The sequence below is a fragment of the Oryza glaberrima genome, chromosome 10, assembly GCF_000147395.1.
Source record: "Oryza glaberrima chromosome 10, OglaRS2, whole genome shotgun sequence".
In the NCBI taxonomy this organism is placed as follows: domain Eukaryota; kingdom Viridiplantae; phylum Streptophyta; class Magnoliopsida; order Poales; family Poaceae; genus Oryza; species Oryza glaberrima.
In genome coordinates, this window is record NC_068335.1 from 19,034,294 (window position 1) to 19,060,459 (window position 26,166).

The 26,166-nt window shown below is 44.1% G+C and overlaps 5 protein-coding genes across 9 annotated transcripts; 4 read left to right on the forward strand and 1 right to left on the reverse strand.

Annotated features, from left to right (window-relative positions):
* The first annotated feature begins 2,244 nt into the window (after positions 1-2,244).
* LOC127786323 (actin-2) lies at positions 2,245-6,000 on the forward strand. Its single transcript, XM_052313684.1, has 5 exons — positions 2,245-2,411; positions 4,152-4,225; positions 4,339-4,732; positions 5,001-5,614; positions 5,711-6,000. The coding sequence occupies exons 2-5, from the start codon at positions 4,166-4,168 to the stop codon at positions 5,774-5,776; spliced, it is 1,134 nt and encodes a 377-aa protein (XP_052169644.1). The 5' UTR covers positions 2,245-2,411; positions 4,152-4,165; the 3' UTR covers positions 5,777-6,000.
* A 1,868-nt stretch (positions 6,001-7,868) lies between these two features.
* Positions 7,869-8,808, forward strand: LOC127753368 (uncharacterized). The gene has a single exon (XM_052278847.1). The coding sequence runs from the start codon at positions 7,966-7,968 to the stop codon at positions 8,773-8,775; it is 810 nt and encodes a 269-aa protein (XP_052134807.1). The 5' UTR covers positions 7,869-7,965; the 3' UTR covers positions 8,776-8,808.
* Positions 8,809-10,595: 1,787 nt separating this feature from the next.
* On the forward strand, positions 10,596-11,683 carry LOC127753293 (uncharacterized). The gene has a single exon (XM_052278774.1). The coding sequence runs from the start codon at positions 10,647-10,649 to the stop codon at positions 11,469-11,471; it is 825 nt and encodes a 274-aa protein (XP_052134734.1). The 5' UTR covers positions 10,596-10,646; the 3' UTR covers positions 11,472-11,683.
* Positions 11,684-11,763: 80 nt separating this feature from the next.
* LOC127786292 (protein ROOT PRIMORDIUM DEFECTIVE 1) lies at positions 11,764-14,336 on the reverse strand. Of its 2 annotated transcripts, none has more exons than XM_052313641.1 (2): positions 12,643-14,336; positions 11,764-12,234 (listed from the first exon to the last, which is right to left on the reverse strand). In XM_052313641.1, the coding sequence occupies exon 1, from the start codon at positions 14,041-14,043 to the stop codon at positions 12,916-12,918; it is 1,128 nt and encodes a 375-aa protein (XP_052169601.1). In that variant the 5' UTR covers positions 14,044-14,336; the 3' UTR covers positions 11,764-12,234; positions 12,643-12,915. The 2 variants fall into 2 exon arrangements, with proteins under 2 accessions (XP_052169601.1, XP_052169600.1); XM_052313640.1 differs by having other exon boundaries at positions 12,618-14,336.
* Positions 14,337-15,416: 1,080 nt separating this feature from the next.
* On the forward strand, positions 15,417-21,391 carry LOC127786291 (probable methyltransferase PMT18). 4 transcript variants are annotated; one of them, XM_052313638.1, is made up of 6 exons: positions 15,417-15,603; positions 18,377-19,086; positions 19,174-19,384; positions 19,502-19,799; positions 19,890-20,354; positions 20,951-21,391. In XM_052313638.1, the coding sequence occupies exons 2-6, from the start codon at positions 18,382-18,384 to the stop codon at positions 21,174-21,176; spliced, it is 1,905 nt and encodes a 634-aa protein (XP_052169598.1). In that variant the 5' UTR covers positions 15,417-15,603; positions 18,377-18,381; the 3' UTR covers positions 21,177-21,391. The 4 variants fall into 4 exon arrangements, with proteins under 4 accessions (XP_052169598.1, XP_052169595.1, XP_052169597.1 ...); XM_052313635.1 differs by lacking the exon at positions 15,417-15,603 and adding an exon at positions 17,105-17,414; XM_052313637.1 differs by lacking the exon at positions 15,417-15,603 and adding an exon at positions 17,105-17,414 and having other exon boundaries at positions 18,380-19,086.
* The last annotated feature ends 4,775 nt before the right edge of the window (positions 21,392-26,166 follow it).

The window sequence follows — 26,166 nt, forward strand, 5'->3', positions numbered from 1 at the left end:
GTTTATCGATAAGCTTGCGAAAACCAGCCAGCTTTGGTGAAATTCCGAGCGAAATCTTCGAAATTTCAACCGGTAACTAGAAAAAGAGGTAAACTGAAATTGTTTTCATTTTTTAGTTCATTATTCTTTACTTTCCTCTCGTAAATTTCAGTAAATACACACAATACATCAATTTTTTTTCAAAAATTTATAACCCAATAAGTTCTATGAATATCATACTATTTATAAGATTTTATTTGATTTTTATTTTTTTATCAATTCAAATTTGAATTTAGATGAAACTCATCGAAATCTCATACGGCTTCTACTTTCGAGCCTCGTCGAAACCTCGAAATTTCACGGAATTCGACCAATTTTCATCGGAATTGTGAACCCTAGGTACTACTCCCTCCTTCCCCAAAATATAAAAGAATTTAGATGAATGTGACACATCATAATACTATGAATTTGGATAGAAAGCCAATGGCCTTGTTTAGATTCCCAAAAAAAAATGGTCAAAAACGTCACATCAAATGTTTGGACACATGCATGGAACATTAAATGTGGACGAAAAAACCAATTGCGCAGTTTGCATGTAAATTGCGAGACGAATCTTTTGAGCCTAATTACGCCATGATTTGACAATGTGATGCTACAGTAATTAATTATGCTTAAGAAATTTGTCTCACAGTTTACAAGCGGAATCTGTAATTTGTTTTGTTATTAGTCTATGTTTAATACTTTAAATGTGTGTCCGTATACTTTAAAAATTTTACAACAGAAGAACTAAATACATCTAATATCATAGAGATTCGTAATTCTATATGGGTAACATTTATCTAAAATTCTTTATGTTTCAAGACGGAGGGAGTACTGTATACTGACCGGGGAGAAAAACGTTGGCCGGATGGAAGGGAGGCGTAGCCGTAAAGCAGCTGTAAAACGAAGCAATAATAAAGTTATGAAAAGGCTGCCGTGGTGCCCCCCACCCACTCGCTTTTGTTTTGCCTATTCCTTTGCAGGGCCCCAGCGCCACCGTCCACCACCTCATCTTTCGTAGCTTGATTCATGTGCTCGTTTTTTCTTCGGGCATGTTTAGTACAGGTCCAACTCCTAAATTTTACTTTAGGAGTTATGGAGCTGTCTAAACCCAGCTTCACAACTTTAATTCATTTTATGAGAGAGCTCTACCCAGCTTCACTCACAGTTTTAGGAGAGCTGAAACTGTTTGGTTGAGCTCCAACTCCAGAAAGTGCGGAGCTAGAGCTAGAGGTGTGCCAAACTTCATGCTCCAAGTAGCAACCGAAAGCAGCGACAGCTCAAGGCATACGACACCAAGGGGAAAAAAGGAAGATGCGATGGTAGTACGAAGAATAGATTGGAAAGTTTGTACAAACAGTTGATCGATGGCCCTCCTCCTTGACACACGCATGGAAAAAAGAAAAAGAGAAATCGCTACGCGTCCATAAGGTTACATTGTATATCAGTTTAGTATGTGTGTTTAATCACGAGCTGTGTTGAAAAGAAACCATTCTGGGTTTAGGCATCTGACGGCTGTTGTGTTGCCGTTGCCTCTCAAAGCTCTCCTTTCTAACTTAGTTATTTCTTGTCTTAAACTACTCTCTATTAGGGATCCTTCATACCTACATCAACTAATTTGATTCCTTGAGCTTACGTTCGGTGGCCTCAGCTCTAGCCAGCCAAACATGTTCTACCAAGTACCCTATTGTGGCATGATATAGTGATGCATTATGACAATAAATGAGCAAGGGATTGCTGGCTGAAAAAGCTATACTAGCTGCATTTGATCATAGTTAACCGAACTATTAATTGCGTGTACAACAAAATAAAAAAAAATGCATGTTGCACATTCTTTTATTAACATTATGTTTTGGTAGTGTGAATTAGAAATTTGATTGACAGTAGATCGACAAACATAGCTTCAATATGCTTAAGTTATCAGTCTCCCCGATATTTTCGTTCTGGATTCGTCTCTCTACTAGTGTGTATGTCCACCTTCCATAGCAGTGAGGGTTCCATTCCATCCCTGTAAAAAAAAAATCAACCACTACTATTTATTTCTAAAAGCAAAATGATAAAATATCATTTTTTAATAGAATAAGAAAGTATTGGGTACATAGTGATGTGCACGTAGGAATAAACATAAAAAAGGCAGATTTTCTAGGTTGGCCCAGGTGTGCAGTGCAGCAAATTATTCCGCGTTGGCACGGCCGCAGCGCAGAGACAGCCTCAAGCTCTCAACTTTCCAGTGAGGCCGGCGCCTCTTTACATCTCATTCCCCCCATTTCCCACCACCATCGCCATTGCCACCACCTCTCCTATATCTCGCCCTCCCCCTCCTCCCTCCCACGCCATTCGCCTCCTTCTTGCTGCCGCCGCCATCCCCGGTTCGGTTCTCTCCTCTTCTTTAGGTGAGCAATCTGCCTCTCCATGTCCAGGCCCTCCCGGCCCCTGCTTGCTTTCTGTCTTAATGCTTGATGTTTCTTGCAATCGGAGATGTGTTCTAGTTCTGTTAGATGGGTGAACTACTGAACTGAGTTGCTGAAGTAGGTGTGGCTGGTTGCTTTTGCTTGTGTGTTGTCAAATGTTGGATCCGTTGGACTGTAGGAGTTCAGGGATGCGCGTATACTGGTTGTTTGTTGTTCTTGGTGAATGCTGATCCGATCCGTTGCTTTAGTTGATGGATGTATCCGGTCTTGTTTGTGCTGAGGTGACGAGTAGTCTTGCAGTAGATCTCTTCGTGTTTATGTTGTGTTGTGCTAAGGTCTTGTAGTTCCCAAAATTTTTTCCCAAAAATGTCACATGGAATCTTTAGACACATGAATGGAGCATTAAATATAGATTAAAAAAACTAATTGCACAGTTTGCATGGAAATCGTGCGACCAATCTTTTGAGCCTAATTAGTCTATGATTAGCCATAAGTGCTACAGTAATCCACATGTGCTAATGATGGATTAATTAGGCTTAATAAATTCGTCTCTCAGTTTCTAGGCGAGCTATGAAATTACTTTTTTTTATTCGTGTCCGAAAACCCCTTCCGACATCCAGTTAAACGTCGGATGTGACACCAAAAAATTTTCTTTTCGCGAACTAAACAAGGCCTAAGGCGTGAAGTTGGGGGTATAGTTTCTCTGAATTGTAGATCAACTGACAGACTTTCGCATGCTCATAGCCGGTTTGTTTGTGGTACTCAAGAAACTGTCTTGATTGGTCATTCTGTAGGTGGGGACTTGTGAAAAAGCTGATTCCTTTCTTTTCATTTCCACGGTTGCTTTCTTGTTGGCGTGGGAAAAAAAACAGTTTTCAGTACTGTACCAATCGACTTTCTTTTGAGACTTTTTTCTCCTCAACAAAACATTTCATAGTTCACACAAAAACACAAGCATACCAACGATTTCATTATGTGACATGGCTTCTAAAATCTGAATTAAAGAAGCAAGTTGCTTAACTGAAAACTGCCTAGTTTCAGAAATCATGGAGTTTAAATTTTCCAAAGAGAAGGGTAACATATTATGGAGAACTAGAATTTTGTACTAAAAAATGTATGCTTATGGACCACTATTCTAAGATGCTTCACATCTTGATGACGGCTGTCTGATCAAGAAAAAAAATAATGCTTCAGATCAACCAATCAGACAATCCAGGATATGAGCAGATCATGTTGCATTCATTTCATCCACTGAAGCATGTCCCTTTTTTCTCCCTGAAGATTGGTCTAAATCGATTCAAATACACATTGCATTGTATGCTCTTAGGAGAGAGCACCATTCCTTTGGAGGGTTGGTGATTCAGACCAGCCTCGGTTGATTGATTTGAATTTCTTAACTACAAGTCACTTGATCTAGTTATAATTTACGCATCATGGACCATTCATTTTGGGAGTTTCCTATATACAACTAAAGTGTTATACTTCTTCCTATCTGCGCCTTCCTTTTTGTTTGAATAATCCTCCCTCTTTCACAATTTGCAATACTAGTTAGTCAATTAATAGCTTTGAATGTGATATCTTAAAGACATGTATTTTGTCATTCATGTTTGATGAAGACTCGTGTTTTTGTAGGATGAATGTTTAGTTCAAGTTACATTTTTTCTGTATTAATCTATAGTCTTTGTAAGCACTGTTTTGAATGATTTATTTTGTGTTATGCAGATCAGTTAAAATAAATGGCTGACGCAGAGGACATTCAGCCCCTTGTCTGTGACAATGGAACCGGAATGGTCAAGGTAATAAAAAGTGATGACTTGGCATCGCATTGTTGAACAAAATTTCTACCTGATGGTAATTATTGTTACAATTGAGAAGCTCATCAAGTATTAACTGTTTTCATTTTTCATAGGCTGGGTTTGCTGGAGATGATGCTCCCCGTGCTGTTTTCCCGAGTATTGTTGGCCGTCCGCGACATACAGGCGTTATGGTTGGGATGGGACAAAAAGATGCTTATGTCGGTGATGAGGCCCAATCCAAGAGGGGTATCCTAACCTTGAAATACCCCATTGAGCATGGAATTGTAAGCAACTGGGATGACATGGAGAAAATTTGGCACCACACATTCTACAATGAGCTTCGTGTAGCACCAGAAGAGCATCCAATTCTTCTTACGGAGGCTCCACTTAACCCTAAGGCCAACAGGGAGAAGATGACACAAATTATGTTTGAGACATTCAGCGTTCCAGCCATGTATGTCGCTATTCAAGCCGTGCTTTCCCTCTATGCTAGTGGACGTACTACTGGTAAGTGAACAAAGAATAAGCATTTTCATTTGTAAATTCTGTTTTGCTACTCTGGAATCTCAATAGAGCAGGAACAAACCGGGTGATGTTCAAATCAAATGCTATGCTCACAACCAAAATTAGCAATATATTGTCTAAAGTAAACTTAAATTGAACCATTCAAACCAAATAAAATTTAAGTTACTGCCTTGTTTTACAGATGTTACAATACACAAAAACTGTCATTATGTTCTCTCGTAATTTATTTCTTGATATTTTTTGTCAATAGGTATTGTCTTGGATTCTGGAGATGGTGTCAGTCACACAGTCCCAATCTACGAAGGTTATGCCCTTCCGCATGCCATTCTCCGTCTTGATCTTGCTGGTAGGGATCTGACTGATTCCCTCATGAAGATCCTGACTGAGAGGGGTTACTCATTCACCACCTCTGCCGAGCGGGAAATTGTCCGTGACATCAAGGAAAAGCTTGCATACGTCGCTCTTGACTACGAGCAGGAGCTTGAGACTGCAAAGAGCAGCTCATCAGTTGAGAAGAGCTATGAGCTGCCCGATGGACAGGTGATCACCATTGGCGCGGAGCGCTTCAGATGCCCGGAGGTCATGTTCCAGCCTTCTCTCATCGGCATGGAAGCTCCAGGCATCCACGAGACGACATACAACTCCATCATGAAGTGCGATGTTGATATCAGAAAGGACCTGTATGGTAACATTGTTCTCAGTGGTGGATCCACCATGTTCCCTGGCATCGCGGACCGCATGAGCAAGGAGATCACCGCGCTCGCGCCAAGCAGCATGAAGATCAAGGTTGTCGCTCCGCCAGAGAGGAAGTACAGTGTCTGGATTGGAGGATCAATCCTTGCATCTCTGAGCACCTTCCAGCAGGTAATGCAAAATCATCCAACAGTTAATTCTTGATACACTTTCTAGATTGTTTGAGAAGGTTCTTGACATATGTTTCTTTCCTTTTTTTTTGTGCAGATGTGGATCTCAAGGGCTGAGTATGAAGAATCTGGCCCAGCTATCGTCCACAGGAAGTGCTTCTAGATGTGGCCTAGCTGTATCTTTCATGAGAACCCCTTGTCTATTAGCATTAGCTGGCTGTTTCATGGACAAAAAAATTGTTGGGTCTGATGGCTTGTCTATGGGTGTATCTACTCTGATTAGCTCCGGTTTTTGTGTATGCCAATATAATTATTCCGTAAGTACGTGGGGAGTCAAGAACATTATGTGTGTAGTTTGATTTCATAAATTGATTTGAGATTCTTGAACTTTTCTAGTACCGCAACTGCTAGTCTGCAACCTTGCAATGTTCATCCTCTTTGTCATGAGCTTGTACTACTTGAAGATACTATGCCCCTGTTTGGGGAGGTCGAGATTTTGAGAAGTAGCTAGCTAGTGAAAATATGAAAATGCTAGGTTTCCCAAATTGTAGCTTTTTGTTCATTTTCAGGGTTATATAATTACATATTCTCAAATTGTCGGTATTTGTATTATTGGGAGAGCTGAAGATTCTAAGATAAATATGATTTACATCTGTTCTCGAAAGGATTACATAATGGGTGCGCTGCTTGTGTTTTCATCCTGCGTAATGCTGGGATGCTTCGTAGCGCAAACCGTTCCCATGCAGGTGAATAAGAAGAAGGAACAGAGGAATAAAAGGAAAACAAATATCGGCTTCAATGGCTTCTAATCCAGGTTAGAGAATTAATTTTCACAATTAGAACATGATTGTTTATAGGCTAAAGTAATACGATCAAGATCTTTTAACGTAATGTTAGAATATGAAAATTAAGTGTTTCACGTAAAACGATGTGGTAATAACATGTGATTAATTGAGTTTTAATTATTACAAACTTGAAAAATGGATTAATCTGATATTTTAGAACAACTTTCATATAGAAATTTTTCGCACGAAACACAACGTTTAGCAGTTTGAAAAGCGTGCCACGAAAATCCAAAATTTCATCCACTGCTATCAGTGGAAACAAATAGGACCTTAGAGGGACTTGGTCCCTTAGGCGGTTAGGCCATCCCTAACCCTCCATGTTATCTAGTTTCTATAGCATTAACTACATCGCCACATAAGTAAAAATCCTATATGGTAAGAAAGTTAATAAAGAGAGAGGTAAAAAGATGAAAAAAAACTATTTTTCATGTAAGAAACCATCTCTACACAAGTACCAAGAATAAAAACAAGATGATAGGTGGATAAAAGGAGAGAGAAGAGGGGTGATTTGATGAGAATTTAAGTTAAAGACACCATCCATTGTATACATAATTTCTACACAGAGTGTTTATATGACATGACAAGTATAGAAACTACTGGATAGTTTTTGGGTTGGAGATGGCTACATAGGCCTCACCATTCACGTGCCAAACACGTCAGTGATCACGTCAGGTGGGAAGTTACTTCACACGAGCACATTCTTCGTGTGCAAAAACGTTCGGCGCTGGCCGGTGGAAACAGCCAATAGGGGAGCAGATGCCGGTGATTTCGCGTCGCGATGAGCTGCGAGATGCAGAGACGGATCATGGATGGGAGAGTGGTCGTGTACCCAACCGTGTCACCGACCCTTGGATTTGCCAAAAACGACCGGACTCGCCGGCCAAAATCGCTTCCCCGGATGACACCCGCATCCGCAGCACGGCGGCAGGGCTGCACGGGTCTCCTCCGATCCGACCAGAAAAGCAGCAGATGGCTTCGTTTTCCCATTAATTTATTTATCCCGGATAAAATGATTCGCTTAGCCTTCCACCCTTTGTGCACGCTGTGGTTTCTGGTTTTGGCCGCACGAACAACTTCAAAAACCGACGACTCGAGCGACGCTGATAGATCACCTGTACCTGTGCCTTACTTTTATCATCGATTCATCGTATTAATATCGTGACAATCCTGTCAACGCCGCACCTACTTTTTCACCCGAAAAATTATACTATAATTTAGCCTATAGGCAGTGAGCTTCTGAGCTGTTCCCACTGAATATTGGTGTCAACTCCGCGATACCACCAGTCGAACGCCGAGTTTTCGGTCGAGAATGCTGCCAGAAACAGCAGCGCGCGCGCCGCCGTGTGCCAACTGCAAAAACACCCACGCTGTCATGTGAAATCCCGCGATTTTTTTTAGCCGCAACTCGCAACCACCCGCGCGTCCGCCTCCCGTCGCGTATAATATAAACTCCTCGTCGCCGTCGTTTCGTTTTACTACTGATCACGAAGACGACGACTACGCAGCGATGCACTTGACACTTAGCCCTGGGAGGAAGGCGGCGCACGCCCGCACGGCGAGCCACCCGTGCCACCACCCGGAACTCGCGCGGCTCGACGGCGGTGTGCGGGAGCTCATGTCGTGGACGGCGACGTCCCGCTCCGGCGGCGAGGGGAGCTCGGGTCTCGCGCTCGTGGAGGCCGTGCTCGCCGCGCTCGGCGAGGTCCTCGAGCTGCCGGTGGCCGTCGCGGCGCTCCACGGCGGCGAGGCGGCGGCGGCGGCGCGCGACGACGCGTTCCTCGTGCTCGCCGACGCGTACGGCACGTTCGAGTCGGCGCTGCTCGCGCTGAGGGAGAGCGTGGCGGGGGCGCGGTGCGGCGCCCGGCGCGGCGACGGCGCCGCGGTCGCCGCGGCGCTGCGCGCGCGCAGGCGGACGGAGAAGGAGCTGTGCCGCCTCGCGGGGGCGATGCGCCAGGCGGCGTCGAGGACGCCGGCGGCGGACGCCACCACGGGCGACGGCGTGGGCGACGCGGTGGCGGATGCGGCCGCGGCCATCGCGGCGGCGTCGGAGGCGGTCTTCCTGGGGTGCGCCGCGATGTCGCCGGACATGTCGTCGTCGATGGCCAGCTCGCCGCTATCCAAAAACTGGCTGGCGAGGCTGCACCTGCACGTCATACCGGCGTCCAAGAAGGTGTCGCCGGAGACGGCGACGGCGACGGCGGCGGCATTGGAGAGGCTGGAGGAATGCATTGGCGAGCTGGAGAGCGGGAGCGAGAAGGTGTTCAGGCGGCTGCTGCAAACAAGAGTTTCTCTTCTTAACATTCATAATCCCTTGTAATTTCTCAGATAAAGAAACAGAGAAAATTCTGAATTTTGCCGTGCCAATACCACATCTTCATTTTCATACATTCTTCGATATTTAACCCCTTTGCACATCCATTTCTATTCGAGTCCACAATGGCTGGTTCCACGAGCAGTTTCCACATTGTCTATTTGACTTACATTCCAGTTTCCAATTACAACGCACGAACAATCTACAGTGGGCTAGTCAATCCGAAACGATTTCTTATCGTCTGACAAAACATGCTAAAAAGTTACACCTGTTTTGAGAAGCTCAGGGTTCTATATAAAAAAACAGCTTTGGATTGAAATCTTCTTACTTATCGACTTCGACTTGGATTGAGATCTTTTGATTTAAGTCAAATAACTTTTATAATCACTGATATATGGGTGCATAGAAAAGAGAACTCATATGTCACTCTAAAGTCACCTGACTTAACGGCAGTGCGAATCAACCGCAACAGAGGGTGGATTTGTCGCGATGCCGTGCCTGACATCGCATTCATCCAACCCAGCGATCGATCCAACCAAACCTTGTTCGAGCCTGATCATGGCATGGCAGTGGCTTTGCTTCTCGTCGGAGAAGGACGCGACGGGTCGAAGCATTGTGCGTGCGTGCGTGCGCCTATTGGCTATTGGCGCCACCATCTTTGGGCGTGTGCACATCACAGGACAGGATTAGTGGCTTCAGCGATGTCGTCGTCGTCTTCTTCTTGCTCTCGTGCCGTCGCAATTGTTGGCACCGAGGGATGACACAGGAACAGGTGCACTGAACAACCACTACCAAGGCTATGGTGCCAGTATTGGGTCAGATTGATATTTTATCTGCCTTTTCTAGAATACTAGACGTAATCAAGTGGTTTCTTTTAATCTTTGGAGATGATTAGATTAGGCTAAAGAGTCCTTGCCTTTAGTAGTTGAGCTTAAGATAAGCTCCAACCAGGAACAGGCTTTGTGGCTCTTCTCTGAAACCTGGGAGGTTTTGGCAGGTGAAGAAAACAGCGGACCTGACAAACCGGAGGGGAGGAAGTTCAGTGCAGCGCAGCGCACAGCTGACATGGAGATGGAATTTTTTAAATTCATACAATACAAAATAATTCAACAACATGGAGTATAGTAGTAGTAGTAGTATAATACAATCTGTCACTCCCAAAAAAATTCAAATATAAACTTGTTCTACACAAGGAAGAAAAAAAAAGTGTGGAGCTGACTCTGCTAGAGTGATGTACCAGCTCACCTACACCTTGTACTCCTATCCAGGTTTTTCCCTATCTTTGGGGCTGGTGTTACGGCACCCCAACGATAAGCACGGTTACGATTTACCCAAGAGGAACGTACAAAATTCATAAAAAAAAATCTAATTATTTTTAAAATTTATTTGAATTTGGTAAATTCATCGTGGCCTTACCAATTACCGTACCTCGGCGGTAAGCGCGGTGCCGTCGGTTTCGTAAACTCTGCTCCTATCCATGTGCCATTTTTTTCAAGCCATTTAGGCAGTCACAGCTGTTCCCAGTAAAGCTCATGCTGACACCAGTATAGTACTAAGCACTAGCAGCAGATTAGATTAGCAGTTTTGCGCTCATGCCGGAGGAGAGAAAAACAGCAGCTCGCCGTGGCGCCGTGCACCGCACCACCAACTCCAAAGTGGGCAAGCCGAGCTGCCCAAGCCAAATGCCCTTATCCAACACACGGAAAAGCCAACGATTTCTCTATTTTTCAACGTGCAAGTGTGTGCAAACCATCACCTGCCCCCCGCCTCCCGTATAAAACCCCGCACGCCGTCTTCCTCACGAACACGAAGGATTCATTCGACCGATCAAGATTGAAGAAGCGACCTGATCAGTGGCAGCAGCAGCGGTGAGCTCGATGATTGGAATGCAATTGACGATCAGGCCGGCGGCGGCGAGGTCGGCCAGCTTGCCGAGGGAGCACTCGCACCCGGTCGTGGCGCGGCTCGACGGCGGCATCAGCGCGCTCAGGTCATGGTCCGCCGCCGCGGCGAGGTTGTCCGGTGTTGACGGCGACGGGAGGTGCGACGGGCTCGCGCTCGTGGAGGACGTGCTGGAGGTGCTCGGCGAGCTTCTTGGGCTGCCGCAGGCCGCGGCGGCCATCCACCGCGCCGCCGGCGGCGCCGCATGCGAGCGCGCGCTCGACGGATTCCTGGCGCTCGCCGACGCCTACGGCACGTTCGAGTCGGCGGTGCTCGCGCTCAGGCAGAGCGCGGCGGAGCTGCGCGCCGGCGCGCGGCGTGGCGACGGCGCGACGGTCGCCACGGCGCTCCGAGCGCACCGGCGGACGGAGAGGGAGCTGTGCCGCCTCGCCGCCGCGATGCGACACGCGGTGCGGCGCACGCCGGCGGCGGCGTCGAGGACAGCGAACGACGCCGACGGCGAGGTGGTCGGCATCGTGGCGGAGGCGGCCGCGGTGACCGCGGCGGCGTCGGAGGCGATCTTCCTCCGGTGCGCGGCAATGTCGCGGGACGTGTCGGCCATGGTGCAGACAGCGGCATCGCACAAGTGGCTGGCGTGGCTTGGCGTGACTCGGGCGGCCAAGAAGGCGGCGTCGCCGGCATTGGAGAAACTGGAGGAGCTGGAAGAATGCATTGGTGAGATGGAGAGTGGCAGCGAGAAGGTGTTCAGGAGGTTGCTGCAGACAAGAGTTTCACTCCTAAACATCCATAATCCCTTGTAATTCTGCAGCTATGTTGGTGACTTGTGTGTGTATACAGCTAGGTAGGATTTAAGGTAGGATATTAGAAGAAGTAGGAATGTGTATAATCACTGTGATATATTTAAGTTAGTTTCACCTGGGCAGATTTAATGTTAGATACTGAATTAGTTCTGCACAGGGTTCGCAATTCCGATACCCGGATGAAAAATCGCCCACAAGCGGAAAAACGTTGATAAACCGACAAATACCGATGAAATCCAGATAAATTTTGTCAAAAAAAGATTCAGTTTATTTTTTTAACATGACTGAGAAATTGAGTGGTTTATATTTTCAAGCCAGATCAGTTTTCGTCGGTATTGTGGACCCTGGTTCAGTCAAACTAAATGTACATCTTTACTGACTGGAAGAGGAAGACATCCAGACATATGGGATAACTGTTACAAGGGCATGATCACAGCGACAAAAGTACACTCAAAAGTTAAACTGTATATGATGAAGAGCTGCTGTAATGACAACTGATGCGTATTAGTTTGTCGATAAAAACTACAGGATTCTCTAGTCGGAGATGACTGCAATTTTGATCATAGGTCCCGTGGTATTGTGAATCACATCCCAGTGGCCTTCCGCAGTTCACAATCAGTAGCAAGAAAGGCAATTTTGTATTCTCTAGTTTATATGAATCATCTTCGGTTCACATCATCTCCAGTGAAACAAGGGATATTCAATTTCAAACTTCAGCCAAGATCTTTCATCACACTGCTTTTGCTCTGGCGTAATTGTAGACCTGTTAAATGACAATTTGTCATGTTAGCTTCTGTAGAAATTTTGGTAGGAACTTATAAAGCTAGAAAATCAAGAAGAAGAAAAAAAAAATGCCAAATGCCATCTTCGTGTACCCAATGCTGTAAACAAGGCTAGTAAAGTATGTGACTGGTTTAGGGGCATGAAAAATCTTGAGCTAACAAGAACAGATGAACTATATGAAGCATATTTCATTATGAAAATAAACTAGTGAAAGATAAAAGGATGTGTTCCGACTAAAATATTCTGGTATGGTAAATACTTGGTGATACTATTCCACATGCAGAAGCAAATTGCCAAACTGGGAAAAAAAAACATTATCGGACATGTAATTGCCGCTACATTTCAACAACAATTCTGACCTACCAATCAGTGAAGTTCAGAGTCACACCTTTCCAGTTTTGAGCATCAACCAGAACTATACTCAGTCCAGCACATTGCATCAACAGATCATGCCAAACAATGAGCATAAATCCCTGAAAAAAATCCATATCCCTCATCTGGTTAATGGATGCCACGCGAAATTTACTGCCCATGATTATGCATCACCAACATCTTCACCACTCAAGGTAGTCCAAGCACCTGTTGAACAGGTTATGGTAGACGAAAGATTGTCCATGAAATCCGCAGCATACTTTCTCCTCCAGCTTCTTGGACATAACTATCAAATCTCTTCCTCCTGGAAATCACTTGTGTCTTCTTTAGCACCAGCACAGGCACGTGAAGCCATGTTAGCATTTGAATTGGCATTCCCAAGCCCACGACGACGGAGGAGCATGAGCTCAACAAGCTTCCTCCTCGCCTCCGACACATCATTCGGCTCAATGAGCTTGCCACGATCATACGCCTCACGCAAGAACACCGTGTGCCGCTTCCCCTTCGCCGAGAGGTAAAATATCCCCGGGTGATCCAAGAACACGTCCCGGACATTGACCTCGATCCCGAACCATTTCCTGAACTGGCTGAATTTCTCCACCTCCACCATTTTCTCCACGGTCAGGCTGAGGAACTCGTGCGCGATCCCCACCGCCCTCTTCTCCATCTTCTTCCTCGCCATCTTAGACACCCTCTTGCTTCCCACACCCTTCTGAATTGATACCTCGTATGGTGAGATGTATGGTAGCTGCTGCCACTCCTTCACCTTCTTACGGTATTCCTTGGTCAGCCTGAATCCCGGCGGGAACTGCAGCTTGAAGGCGTGTTTCTCCGGCCGTGTCTTGTCGACCGCCGGAGTGAACTCCTCGGTCGCCGGATCGGCGACGAGGTGTAGGATGTGGGTGTTGGGCTCGGCGGGGTTGGGAGCGAGGTGGAACAGGTTGGGGTGGTCGGCGACGACGGAGACCTCGAAGTCGTCGGGGAGAGCGAGCTCGCGCCAGACGCGGAAGACGGCGCGAAGTGGGAGGGAGCGGGAGGCGGACATCGCGAGGAGGCGGTGGAGGGCGTGAGCCGCCGCCGCGGGGGATGCGGCGACGGCGAGGAGCTCGGCGGCGGGCGCGGTGAGCGAGAGGGAGAGCGGGAGCGGTGCGCGGAGGTCGAACACCCGCGGGAAGAGGCGGAGGAAGTGGAGCGCGCCCCGCCGGTGGAGGCGGAGCGGGAGGCGGCGGGCGAGGCCCGGGAGCGCGAGCGGCTCGGCGGGCGACGCGCGCAGGGCGTCCACCAGCGGCGCCGCCGCGACGAGCGGCAGGTGCGCCGCCGCGAGCTTCTCGAAGGTGTGGTCCAGGTGCCGCGCCGCCACGTGCTGCGCCGCCGTGGTCTTCCCCCGCGCGAGCAGCAGCCGCGCCGGCAGCGACATCGCGGCGGCCGGCGGCGGCGCCTCTCCGCCTCAAGCGAAGCCGCGAGAAGCCCTCGCTTCGTGGGCTTACTACTACTGGGCCTAATGGGCTTGGAGAATTCGGATTTGGATTTCTTTTTGTACGGAGAGCCCATTAATGGCGGCACCGAGCTTTTCTCTTCTCCTCTGCTTCTCCAAAATTCAAAAGCGTTCGAGTTGCAACGAACTGGGAGATCATCGGAGGCGAGTCTCTCTCTCTCTCTCTCTCTCTCTCTCTCTCTCTCTCTCTCTCTCCCCCCTCCCTGGTTGCGCGGATCGACTTCGAGCTCTACTTTGATCCTCGAGGTGAGTGGATCCATGGCTGGAATCACTAGCAATTTCGCTTGCGTTTTTTCTTTGTGGCGATCGCACGAAGGGGAGGGAGAGGGTCCAGTTGATGGATTTGATGAAACCCTAGGTACTTCGATGCTGGATTCGGTAGAAAGGAGGAAGATGTCATTCCTTTTGTTGAGATTCTTCCGGTTGCGTGCAAATCTTCTGTTTTACTATTCTTTTTTGTTTGTTTCGTTGTCCTTTTGATCCAAAAATTTGTATCGTCCACGAATGCTTTTGGTCCAGCTGCAAGATCATCATATAGTACGAAGTAGTCTTTTCTTCTCAATATTTTCAAGCCATATCTGGATGATCGTAAATTCCTTGACCCCTTTCAATTATTTCTTAAAAATCCTCTCAAATCCGTAAAAAAACTGATGTGTTTGGCATAGTTTTTAACTTTAATTGAGAAACACCCAGTGGTCTTCCGGCTAGCTCCACAAAGTGGTAGGTTAGTCGAACTGGGTTCGAAGTCTCACCCCTTTCTTATTATTTGATATTAAGTTCTTCCTTAATATACACGTCTTTTTTAGTTTTTAACTTTAATTTAATCGTCTGTAATGAAACTGTTGGTATAGCGGAGACATGAACTAGAAACTGTTAGTATTTGGTAGTAAAATCACTTGCAGAAATATCTCTTTATCCTAAAAACAAATCAAATGCAAAATATCATCATGCAGAACAAGTGTGACAAAGGCATAGAGATTCCGTATTATGTTGCTTGTGGTCCATGCATTTCATTGCACCGACACTACTCCATCACCTCCTGCATCATACCGCATCATGAAACAAGCATCCTTTTTTCCATCCACTGTCAAGATTCATTTTTAAGTTCAAAAGAAAAAGCTGAAAAACGATGAAAATGCAGGGAAGCAAATGGAGGGCCGACAATCTCTCTCCAAAAAAACCACTGTGTGCGTTGTCGTTTCGCCATTGACCAAATCCTGTCCACTCCATGCATGCAGATTTTGCAAGGCAGCCAAAGGGTAAAAGCGTCAGGAAGTTGGTGTGAGGAGATAAAAAAAGGGAATAGCTAAAAAGTTGCGCTTTTTTGGGTTTTTTACCCCCCTGCTTCTACTGCAAACAACCACCATCATGGCCGGGCAAAGCTGCCCAGATTAATGATAGAAATTCACAATTTGGCTGTGAGGTCGGCAGAGCGCAATTGCTGAGGTCACAGGGAGGATCTAGGATCTCTGCATTCTGAAGGTAAATTCCAATTCTCTAGTTCTTGCGTTCCTTTTGTTGATGATTCCTGTGGCATTGTTGTTCTGTATCCTGGAGATGTATGGTTTATGTATCTTGTGGTCGTTTCTTCATATTTTTAAATTGTGCTTCTAAAGTAGACGAACTATCCCTATTCTGGTAGAAATGATTAATATATGGTTGCAATTGCTCATTTTTTATCGTAAAATCGATTGCTAGAATTCCCCCCCTTCTCTTTGTTAGAATAGTCATGCTATAGTTTTGTATGACCTAGACAGTTTTTTTTTATTACCTAAAAGAATTTTTACTGTTGGTGCAATGCTTTGAGAAGTGAATTGTCGAAGAAAAAGCAAAAAAAATAAAGTACAAGAACCAAAGCAAAGCACTTTTGAATTTTGATCTTTCTGCATAGTGGAAGTGATTTTCCTTTTAGCGTCACAAACTCCCAAGTCCCAACTGTTACACCTTGAAAGCGAAGCTTAGCACAGAAATGGAAGATGATTGGTCCATGTTTCCCTCCCCAAGAGCTAAAAATAATCCAACAACTGAAGGTGAGTTTCTCAGATGTCCAAGACGGTTCGGAAAACAATAGCGCTAGAACATTCAGGCTCCATCGGTTGGCCTAAACTAAAGTCAAAGCTATAATTTAAATTTTCAAACTTAATTTAGAAGTTAATTTTAAGATATTTTCAAGATTGGTTTTTTCATATTGGTTTTTAAGCCACTAATGACACACATACAATAGTTTACCTATAAATTAGTTTTTATTTTCTAATAAATCATTTTAGCTTTAAAGGACGTAGATAACCCGTCAGCAAAATACCAGCCAGTAGCCACAGCCACACTCAGTGCAAGAGGCCTAATTGCAAGGACCGGAGACCGGGGCTCTTCTTCCTCGCAGGAAACCAAGAAATCCACTACTGGGTCACCATAGTCATCGGAAGTGGATATTGGTCCTCGAGAGGACATTCCCTCGTTTTGTGCATGTCGTTTAAAAAATTATTAATTTTTTTTTAAAAAAATTGTTAAGATAGATCAATATATGATATATCTTTTCACAAACATGTGAGTTAAAATTCGACTTATATAATTCGAAACAAAAATAACAAATTTGACCATGAATTACACGTTCTATTTATAGTCAAATTTGTTATTTTTGTTTCTACTTGTATAAGTTGAATTTGAATTTGCATGTTTGTGAAGTGACATATAACATATTGATTTATCCTACTGATTTTTTTCAATTTTTTTATAACTTTTTAAGTGACATGCAAAAATGAGGAGATATTATGAATTTAGTTTTCCATTGGTCATCTGGACATTTTGGTCCACTGCCACTGTACCAATGTGCCATTACCACGTGAGCCAAGAAACAGAGGTCTCCAAGAACCCTAGCTTTGGTGTTGGTAGTGGTGCACCCCCCTCTTTTCCTGCCCAATTCCACCCTATTTTAATCCCCGTGTCGGCGTGATCTTTCTGCCCCTGCGGGTGTAGTATGGCCACCATGGCGGCATATGGCCCCCTTTCACACGCACATCCTCCTCTCCTTTATTTATGAAAGGGGGGTTGGGTTAGCTGGGAAGAGGAAGGAAGCCGCTGCTGACATGTGACACCGTGTTTGGCATCACACCACTTCACTCCACTGGCTCAGTGGCTGCCTCACTCACTCACCAATTCACCATTGCTAGTGCAAGAGCTCGCATAAATAGGCAGAGCTGCTGCTCCTCTCCTCTCCCTCTCAGCCTCTGGAGGAGGAAGAGAAGAGGAGGGGTCTCTGCTTCATCTTTCTTCCTGAGCTGGCTTCTTTACTACAGGTCCGTAGTTTTTTCAGCTTGGTTTCTTGCTCGTATTGTTTCTTGGATTGGAGTGGTGTCGGTGTGTGTGGATCCATTGGGGAATGGAGGTGCTAGCTACCGCTGGGTGGTGTGGCATTCATGTGGGTTGCCCCTGCCATTTCTGTGAGATTTTCTGGATCTCTGTGGCCTGTGGTGCTTAGCTGCCACCATCTTGCTGCTTCCGCTTTGCCTTTTGCCTAGAATATTTATCTTCTTTAGCCTCTTTGCCCTTTATCCTAGTAGCAACTTTCTTTGCCTTCAGCTGGAAGCATAAATCTTGCTTGTACTGATTTTGGTGAAGCATAAGCCTTCAGCAAGAAGCATGAGCCTATGCTTCTGTGTAGTTTCCTCCTCTTGAGTGAAGCATAGTGTTTTTTTTTTCTTCCTAAGAATCATTTCATGATCTACAGTTATTAGTGGTATTTTGCGTCCCCTCCTGCTTTCTTGAATGCTATCTGTTCGTCTGTTTTCATAGTCTTGAATTGTTTCAACTGCTGCAGCTTAATAAATTTAAGACAAACAGTCAGGTGTATGTTTCCTGGTGTTGTCAGTAGTCAGATTAAACAATTTTGCTCGGTAGATCCCAGAGTTTTACAATGATCTGTTGTATTTGACTCCATATTCAAATTTGTAATCCGAAATTTATTGCCATGTGATCTTCACTAGTAGTACTAAGGTTGGTGCCACAATTAGTGTGCTGCAGTACATGCCATGGGGAATTTTTAAGATAGTGTTAAATTTGTACCATACTCCAGTAATACAACTCCAATTCATCCATTAGGCAACTTTAGAGTCTTGCATATCAATTCAGCTTTTCGTTTTCAGCTCAGATCAGGCAATTGTAGCTCAAGTTCTTCAATTTCATGCCTTTTTCTGCATCCAACAAAGCTTAGATTTCAGCTAAATTCAGCTCCTAGCTGACGAGTTCTTGAAACTTGCAGCAGCCATGGCTAAAGAGTATCCTGCCTCCCCCAAAGCTCAGCAGCTGCAAGAATCCAAGAAGCAGCGGCTCACCTACATCCTCGTGGTGAGCGCGCTCTGCGTCGCCTTCTACGTCCTCGGTGCGTGGCAGAACACCACAGTGCCCAAGCCGGCGGCGAGCTCGGCGATCACCAAGGTTGGCTGCGACCCGGCGGCGGCGGGGCAGTCCTCCGCCGTGCCGTCGTTCGGGTCGTCCTCGCAGGAGTCACTCGACTTCGAGGCGCACCACCAGCTCAGCCTCGACGACACGGACGCCGAGGCGGCGGTGCAGCCGTTCCCGGCGTGCCCGCTCAACTTCAGCGAGTACACGCCGTGCGAAGACAGGAAGCGCGGCCGGCGGTTCGAGCGCGCGATGCTGGTGTACCGGGAGCGGCATTGCCCCGGCAAGGACGAGGAGATCCGGTGCCTCATCCCGGCACCGCCCAAGTACAGGACGCCGTTCAAGTGGCCGCAGAGCAGGGACTTCGCCTGGTTCAACAACATCCCCCACAAGGAGCTCAGCATCGAGAAGGCCGTGCAGAACTGGATCCAGGTGGACGGCCAGAGGTTCCGGTTCCCCGGTGGCGGCACCATGTTCCCGCGAGGCGCCGACGCCTACATTGACGACATTGGCAAGCTCATCTCGTTGACGGACGGGAAGATCAGGACGGCGATTGACACGGGTTGCGGGGTAAGGGGAGAAGATCAGAAGAAACATCTAGCTTCAGGTTTCTTGATGTCGTGGCAATGTGCTCATGCTTTTGCATCTTCTTTGCAGGTTGCTAGCTGGGGTGCTTACTTGCTGAAGAGGAACATCCTTGCAATGTCGTTTGCACCGAGGGACACCCATGAAGCTCAGGTGCAATTCGCGCTGGAGCGGGGTGTGCCGGCCATCATCGGCGTGATGGGAAAGCAACGGCTGCCTTACCCATCTAGGTCATTTGATATGGCACATTGTTCACGCTGCTTGATTCCTTGGCATGAGTTTGGTGAGCACTTCAATACATTTGAATTGGTTTCAATGTATCTTGCCCCAAGTTTTCAAGCTATCCTTAGGTCCAAATATTGTTCACTAATTGAGTTGGATGTTCTGAATTTTTTGTTAGATGGAATATACCTAGCTGAAGTCGACAGAATTCTAAGGCCCGGGGGATACTGGATTCTCTCGGGTCCTCCGATCAATTGGAAGACACACTACAAGGGGTGGGAGAGGACTAAGGAAGACCTCAAGGAAGAGCAAGACAATATTGAGGATGTCGCGAGGAGCCTTTGCTGGAACAAGGTGGTTGAGAAGGGGGATCTCTCCATCTGGCAAAAGCCTAAAAACCACCTTGAATGTGCCAACATCAAGAAGAAGTATAAGACACCCCATATATGCAAGAGGGACAATCCTGATGCTGCCTGGTATGGAATCGCTGCACCAACAAGACTATCTGATAATTCATTTAGATGTCTGCCACTGAATTAGTTTCTTTTACCCCTTCATGTGAACAGGTACAAGCAGATGGAAGCATGTGTTACTCCATTGCCTGAAGTAAGCAACCAGGGTGAGATCGCAGGTGGAGCTTTGGAGAGATGGCCACAGAGGGCATTCGCGGTCCCTCCAAGGGTGAAGAGGGGTATGATTCCAGGGATAGATGCGAGTAAATTTGAGGAGGACAAGAAGTTGTGGGAAAAGAGGGTGGCGTACTACAAGCGCACCCTACCCATAGCCGATGGGAGATACAGAAATGTCATGGACATGAACGCAAACTTGGGCGGATTTGCTGCTTCTTTAGTGAAGTACCCTGTGTGGGTGATGAACGTTGTTCCCGTAAATTCAGACCGGGACACGCTTGGAGCAATTTATGAGCGAGGATTCATTGGCACGTACCAGGACTGGTGTGAAGCTTTCTCGACGTATCCCAGAACCTACGACCTGTTGCATGCTGACAATTTGTTTAGCATCTATCAGGACAGGTGAGAAACTTTTATACTACATATCATTTCTGCTAGCTCTTAGTTCTGCTTAACCATGTTCAAGCTGCCACCATTTGGTTGTGCATTACACTGGACACCCTCCCAAGTATGTTGATTTTAGCTTAGCCATTAAAGAATCTACTGGTCTAGTTTTACCCTCAGAAGATATTTCAAGTGTTCATTCTGCATCATTTTCTAGGTGAATCCAGATAGAACGAGTATAGCTTAAGCTACACAGTTGTGAGTACTGAGTACTCCATATTAGCTGAATTTCAATTATACACCAAAAGATGGGGAAAATGAGCAAGTAGTAAATGAAGACTACTGGCATCATAGTCCTTTGGTACTGGTTAGATCATTGCCATGGCTTGTATGGCCTGTACAGCACTGTTCATTATGCCTGTGAAACCGCTAGCCTTTATACAATTTTGAAAACGCATCTCTGATATTTCTACCGGTGCTCATGCTTTTGCTGACACATGATCCCATGCCAGCAATAATGTCTGAATTAGTGGGGCAATCTGAATGTGCAAAACTGCAAATCACATTATTGGTTTATAGCCTGCTTACTGATGCACATTTCTTCAACATTGCAGGTGTGACATAACCAACATCCTCTTGGAGATGGACAGGATCCTGAGGCCCGAGGGCACGGCGATCATCCGCGACACGGTCGACGTCCTCACCAAGGTCCAGGCGATAGCGAAGCGGATGCGGTGGGAGAGCCGCATCTTGGACCATGAGGACGGGCCCTTCAACCCGGAGAAGGTCCTTGTGGCGGTCAAGACATACTGGACTGCTGATGAATCAGAGCAGCACTAGCACACTGCACACAGCACAGAACACAGGCTCGGCTACCTCTCTGAAGACTGAAGAAGTCTGAACCCCCGATTGTTTTCAGAGCTGTGATGATGGCATCGGAGTTTTGCCATTTCGGTGTAACATAACAGAAGATATCATCTGGTCACTTGTTTTCTTCCTCCTTTCGCTAATTCTTTCTATATCAAAGGAAAAGTTATGGATGGTTTTTGGGGTGAGATTGGGCATGGTTGGATGATACATGAGTTTGTTAGCAAGGGGAAGAAATGCAAATCTTGCATAGGTTCCTGCCCCAGTTTCACGCATGGAGCAGACAGCAGAGGATAGGTTTTTTAGCTTGTAATATGATGGCGTCCAAGTATCCAACAGACACTGTTAGTCTATATTGAGGTTAACTAAGATAGGTATTTATCTAGTTTATCTGTGTTAGCTCTTGGAATTATCAGTTTATTAGTTAATTAAGTTCTTGATGCTCCTTAAAACGATGAGAGGCACAGTTTCAGACTTCAGTACAGTACCTTCTTGTTTTGAATCGGACTTGCCCATACATTGGTCCAAAGCAATTAGTGAGGCCATTCATATCTGTCACTTTTACTGGCAAATGCAGTTCGAGCACCTCAGAACAAGTGTTTCCGCTGACTTGGTCCATGAACAAGTCTTTGCCCTAACTTAGCCCATGAACAACTGTTCAATTAAGTCCTCTATGATTTCTCTTCGGAAAAAGTACACCGAAGGTCCCTCAACTTGTCACTATAAAAAAAAAACATCCTCAAACCGTAAAACCAGATATCGGGGGTCCCTTAACTTACTAAAACCGGTCACAAGTGGTCCTAGGGCAGTATTTCACATGGTTTTGTCCTACGTGGCGCTGGTTTTGTCCACCGTGGCGCTTTGACCTCAGTCTCTTCAACCCATTCAACCCAATAAAGCCCATAAAAAGTGTACGCCCATTTGTTTTAGGGCTATAATGTAGGCCATTTCCTACCGAGCTCGGTAGTAATGTAGGCCGGACAACAGGCAGTAGTAGCATGCAGAGCTCAATCTTTCGGTTTCGGTATTTGTATAAGAGGATGCCGATATGGCGAAATTTCTAAAATTTTAAACAAAATTTAGTTAAATTTGAACAAATATTGCTAACATTCATAAAAAATTAAATATTTAAAATTTCTGTCAAAATGATATCGTAAGGGGGGGTCCGATATGACCGAAATTTCGGTCCGAAATATTAAACCCTAGCAGTAGGAGATGAACTCCACATTGTTTTTGTTTGATGGTAGGGTATAACATGGGCCCACCATAAAAACTCACCAATCCTCAGCTGTCGTGACTCTTCCAAGAAAAGAATTCATTAATACTCATCAACACTGTACAAATAACATTTTATTACTTGTTGTCGGTAGTAGCCATATAACCAACTAGTAGTTATTCATCACTCTCACAATACTTGTTGCTAGATAACAAGAGAATATTTAATGCTTGCTGTAGTTTTTTACTACATTGTGGATGTCCTTAGCTACTCTTTTTAAATTACTTGTGTTTTCAGTTTTTCTCTAAGTCAAATATTTTAATATTTGATCATCGATTTGTAAAAACTTATATAGTTTAGCATCATACTCTTTCTTTTTTTATTTGACATTGGTTTGTTCAAAACTTAACTAACCAACGCCAAACATTTGGGGAAGGTGATAGTAAATTTATGTTTTAATCACCTAAGAAATTATATAATTTATATTTTTTAAAACTATATGTATTTTTAAAAAATGATGGTCAAATTAATAGACATGATTGACTTAGACAAAGCTAAATTTAAAATAAGGGGAATAGCTCATTGTATTATTGCCACGGATTATTTGATCATGTCTCTAAAAATATTTTTCCTTTTTTAAAAATATCGTATTTCTTAGACCAGATAGTACTCATTTTGCTAATTTTAATTATCAAAATAGATAACCCATACTATAAACTTTATGCAAAGCATGGCAACTAAAGTACAGTTAAGCAACTTTTCCTACTCTTCTAGAAGCAATTTTAGCAGAGCACAGTTGATAAGTAGAATGATATTCCAGTGTGACAGCAACAGAGGAAACGTCGTTGGAAAGCAGCTTTGTTCTGCTCCCAGGCTTTCGGCGCATATAGATGCATGTACTCCACTTGATTAAGCCTAATGCCCTAATGTCAGTTCGTCTTTTCTTTTTTAAATACTAGTACCTCCGTTTCTAATAGATGATCCCGTTAACTTTTTTATCACATGTTTGATAATTTATTTTATTAAAAACATTACATAATTATAATTTATTTTGTTGCGAGTTATTTTATTATTTAAAATGTTTTAAACATGACTTATATCTTATACATTTGCATATTTTTTTAATAAAATAAATGGCTGAGTATGTGTTTAAAAATCAACAACATTATCTATTAAAAAACGGAGGGAATATTTCTGAGTGGAATAGTTGCATCTTTCATCTTCATTTCCACTTCAACGCAAAGCCTCGGCTTCCTAATTGAGGGTTTTTATTACGGTGGCAAAGTAAAAAAGCTAATGGTTGTCATTATGCGAAGACCCGGACTTTTGATTATTCCCTGATGGATACGTCTAACCAAACAAAGCCGAGTTTGCTAATCAATTTTGCGCCGTGAGTCACGGCTTGAATGGTAGCTGTCCTAACTCCCCGAATATATTGGGCATATGCGCAGAAACCATTCAATGTGGTGTCTCAAATAGATTATCGTGCCACGGTTTTTGTGGGTATTAAGCCGATTTCTATGAAAGAAAAACATAACCATGTTAAATGTGTTCAATACGGTCCTTTATTAGTTGATTTTTTTTCGGGAATTCTTAGTTGATACTATTTTTCAATCTTTTAATTTTAAGTGTTGATTTGTGACATGTTGTTTCGTAGATGTTTTTTTTTCCAAGGGTCTTCCGGCTAGCTTTACGAGATGGTACGTTAGCCGTTCTGGGTTTGAAGCTTTGTCCATTCTATTTATTTGATATTAGGTCGTTTCCTAATATTTGCTTTTTCTTTGGGAAAAAACATAATATTATAACCTCCTTTGGAACAAGCGAATATCATAGTTTTCCAAAAATAAAACAACATCGATCATAGTTTTTTTTTGCAAGATTTGAACACCTTAAAAATCATATAAATTCCTGAGTTCCAAAAAACCTTACGCAAAAATATATAGAAAAAATACCAGAGAAATCCACAAATACACTAAAAGGAACGCCATAAAAATCCCCAAAATATCCAGAGTAACGTTGGGTATTCTTTGGCTAAGGAACACGAGCGTCTCGTATGGCACCAGGCAAGTGGGAACAGGAAAAGGTTTTGCTTGTTGCCTTGTTGGTGCTGTCACCGAATAGTATAACCAAATTGCAGCCAAATTCCGGAATTTTCTGCAAACAACTGGGGCTCCGGCTGGAATTTTGACCATGCAAATTGATTCAACTCGAAGAGTTTGGTAGCTAGGCGTGTTTGCGAAGATTTAATTAACCGCCATAATTTGGTCGCCTCCAAGCTTTCATTGGCGCGTCAACCTTCAACCACTGCTACTTCTCTCATCACCACCATATTTACGCTAATCTCAACGTGAGAAAGCCATTCAAAATCAAAATGGCAGGTTTTGACAGTGAAATTTTGGACGGGTTCAAGGCGGCTTCCTTTTGTGAATAAATAGTGCGTGATTAGTTGCTGATTAGTAGCATGTTTAGTGCGTGCTTTAATTGTCTATTAGTAGCATGTTTGGAAGAAGAGGAGCATATGTGGAGTGGATTCGTCATTTGCTAACCCATATGAGATGTACTGATTTAATATGTACTAATCCAAAGTTAAATAATCACATTTTTTTCCTTCTATTACATCAAAGATTTTCTTTTTGGCAATTGTGTTCTTACTTCCCCTTTCAACTCTAATTATGATTTTGACCTTGTCTTTTTAAAGAAGAAAAATGAATCTAGTGTTCTCCTCAATTCCATTAAAGTCCTCTTAACTGTGTTAAAAATTCATGTCAAAACATGGTCCAAAATTTATGCCAAGCTTGTCCTTGATCTTAAATTTTGAAACTGAATTATGTGAAAAGCCTTGTCAAAACAGGGGTAACATTAATGTCAAAACAGGGACAAAATCAGAAAGTCCTCCAAAATTAGGGGCCAACTCTGCAAATGTCATACATGTCTTCAACACCATCAATACGACTTGAATGGGTGCAAAAGCTTCTGTTCGAAAAAAAAAAGAGCGCAAAATTACAATGTTGAGTTAAAAATAAAGGTAAGAATGTAATTACGCTTTAGTACTATCGGCATATAGCATGTTGAAACTATTTTACCAGTATGTAGTTTACCGTGGTTTCTTAACTTTGAATTCGATGTCATGGTATAGTGTTTACTCCCTCTGTACTAAAATATAAGTATTTTTAGCATAATGACAAGTCAAATATTTTTAACTTTGATTATTAATAATAAAAAATTAAAAATCAATCATGTAAAAATTAATGTTTCTAAGATTTATCATTAAACAAACTATTGTAATATGCAACTCTTTTTATTTAAATCATCTTACTTTTATAGATATTGTTGGTCAAAATAACATTTTGGAGACCGTGTTAGGATAAAAAAAATACTTATAATTTAGGACAGAGAGAGTAGCAAGGAAAAATATTTATTGAGCTCATTTTTGCAACTTAATAGTAGAAGTTTTCAGATTTTCAAGACTTTTGTCACCTCATTTCAGTAATGAAATGGGAGAGTTCTTGCTCTCTTTCTAAAAAAAAAAGTTGTTAGATTGTCATAAATAACACATTAAAACAACCACAAAGGCAGTGGCCGTAAAACTCACAGATTATCCCCTTTGGAGAGTAGTTCCCTCAAATTTCACAGATTATCCCCTTCGGAGAGTAGTTCCCACAACTTTTTTTTTGGTCAGTGTTGTTTTAATGCAGACCATGTAAATACTCCTAGCCCCCGAATATTTGCAAACTTAAATCAAGGCGG

Coding starts and splice junctions, on each gene's coding strand:
- LOC127786323 (XM_052313684.1), top strand. CDS start 4,166: ATGGCTGACGCAGAGGACATTCAGCCCCTTGTCTGTGACAATGGAACC. Junction 4,226..4,338: donor ATGGAACCGGAATGGTCAAG/GTAATAAAAAGT, acceptor CATTTTTCATAG/GCTGGGTTTGCTGGAGATGA. Junction 4,733..5,000: donor TGCTAGTGGACGTACTACTG/GTAAGTGAACAA, acceptor TTTTGTCAATAG/GTATTGTCTTGGATTCTGGA.
- LOC127753368 (XM_052278847.1), top strand. CDS start 7,966: ATGCACTTGACACTTAGCCCTGGGAGGAAGGCGGCGCACGCCCGCACG.
- LOC127753293 (XM_052278774.1), top strand. CDS start 10,647: ATGATTGGAATGCAATTGACGATCAGGCCGGCGGCGGCGAGGTCGGCC.
- LOC127786292 (XM_052313641.1), bottom strand. CDS start 14,043: ATGTCGCTGCCGGCGCGGCTGCTGCTCGCGCGGGGGAAGACCACGGCG.
- LOC127786291 (XM_052313638.1), top strand. CDS start 18,382: ATGGCTAAAGAGTATCCTGCCTCCCCCAAAGCTCAGCAGCTGCAAGAA. Junction 19,087..19,173: donor CGATTGACACGGGTTGCGGG/GTAAGGGGAGAA, acceptor TCTTCTTTGCAG/GTTGCTAGCTGGGGTGCTTA. Junction 19,800..19,889: donor GACAATCCTGATGCTGCCTG/GTATGGAATCGC, acceptor TCATGTGAACAG/GTACAAGCAGATGGAAGCAT.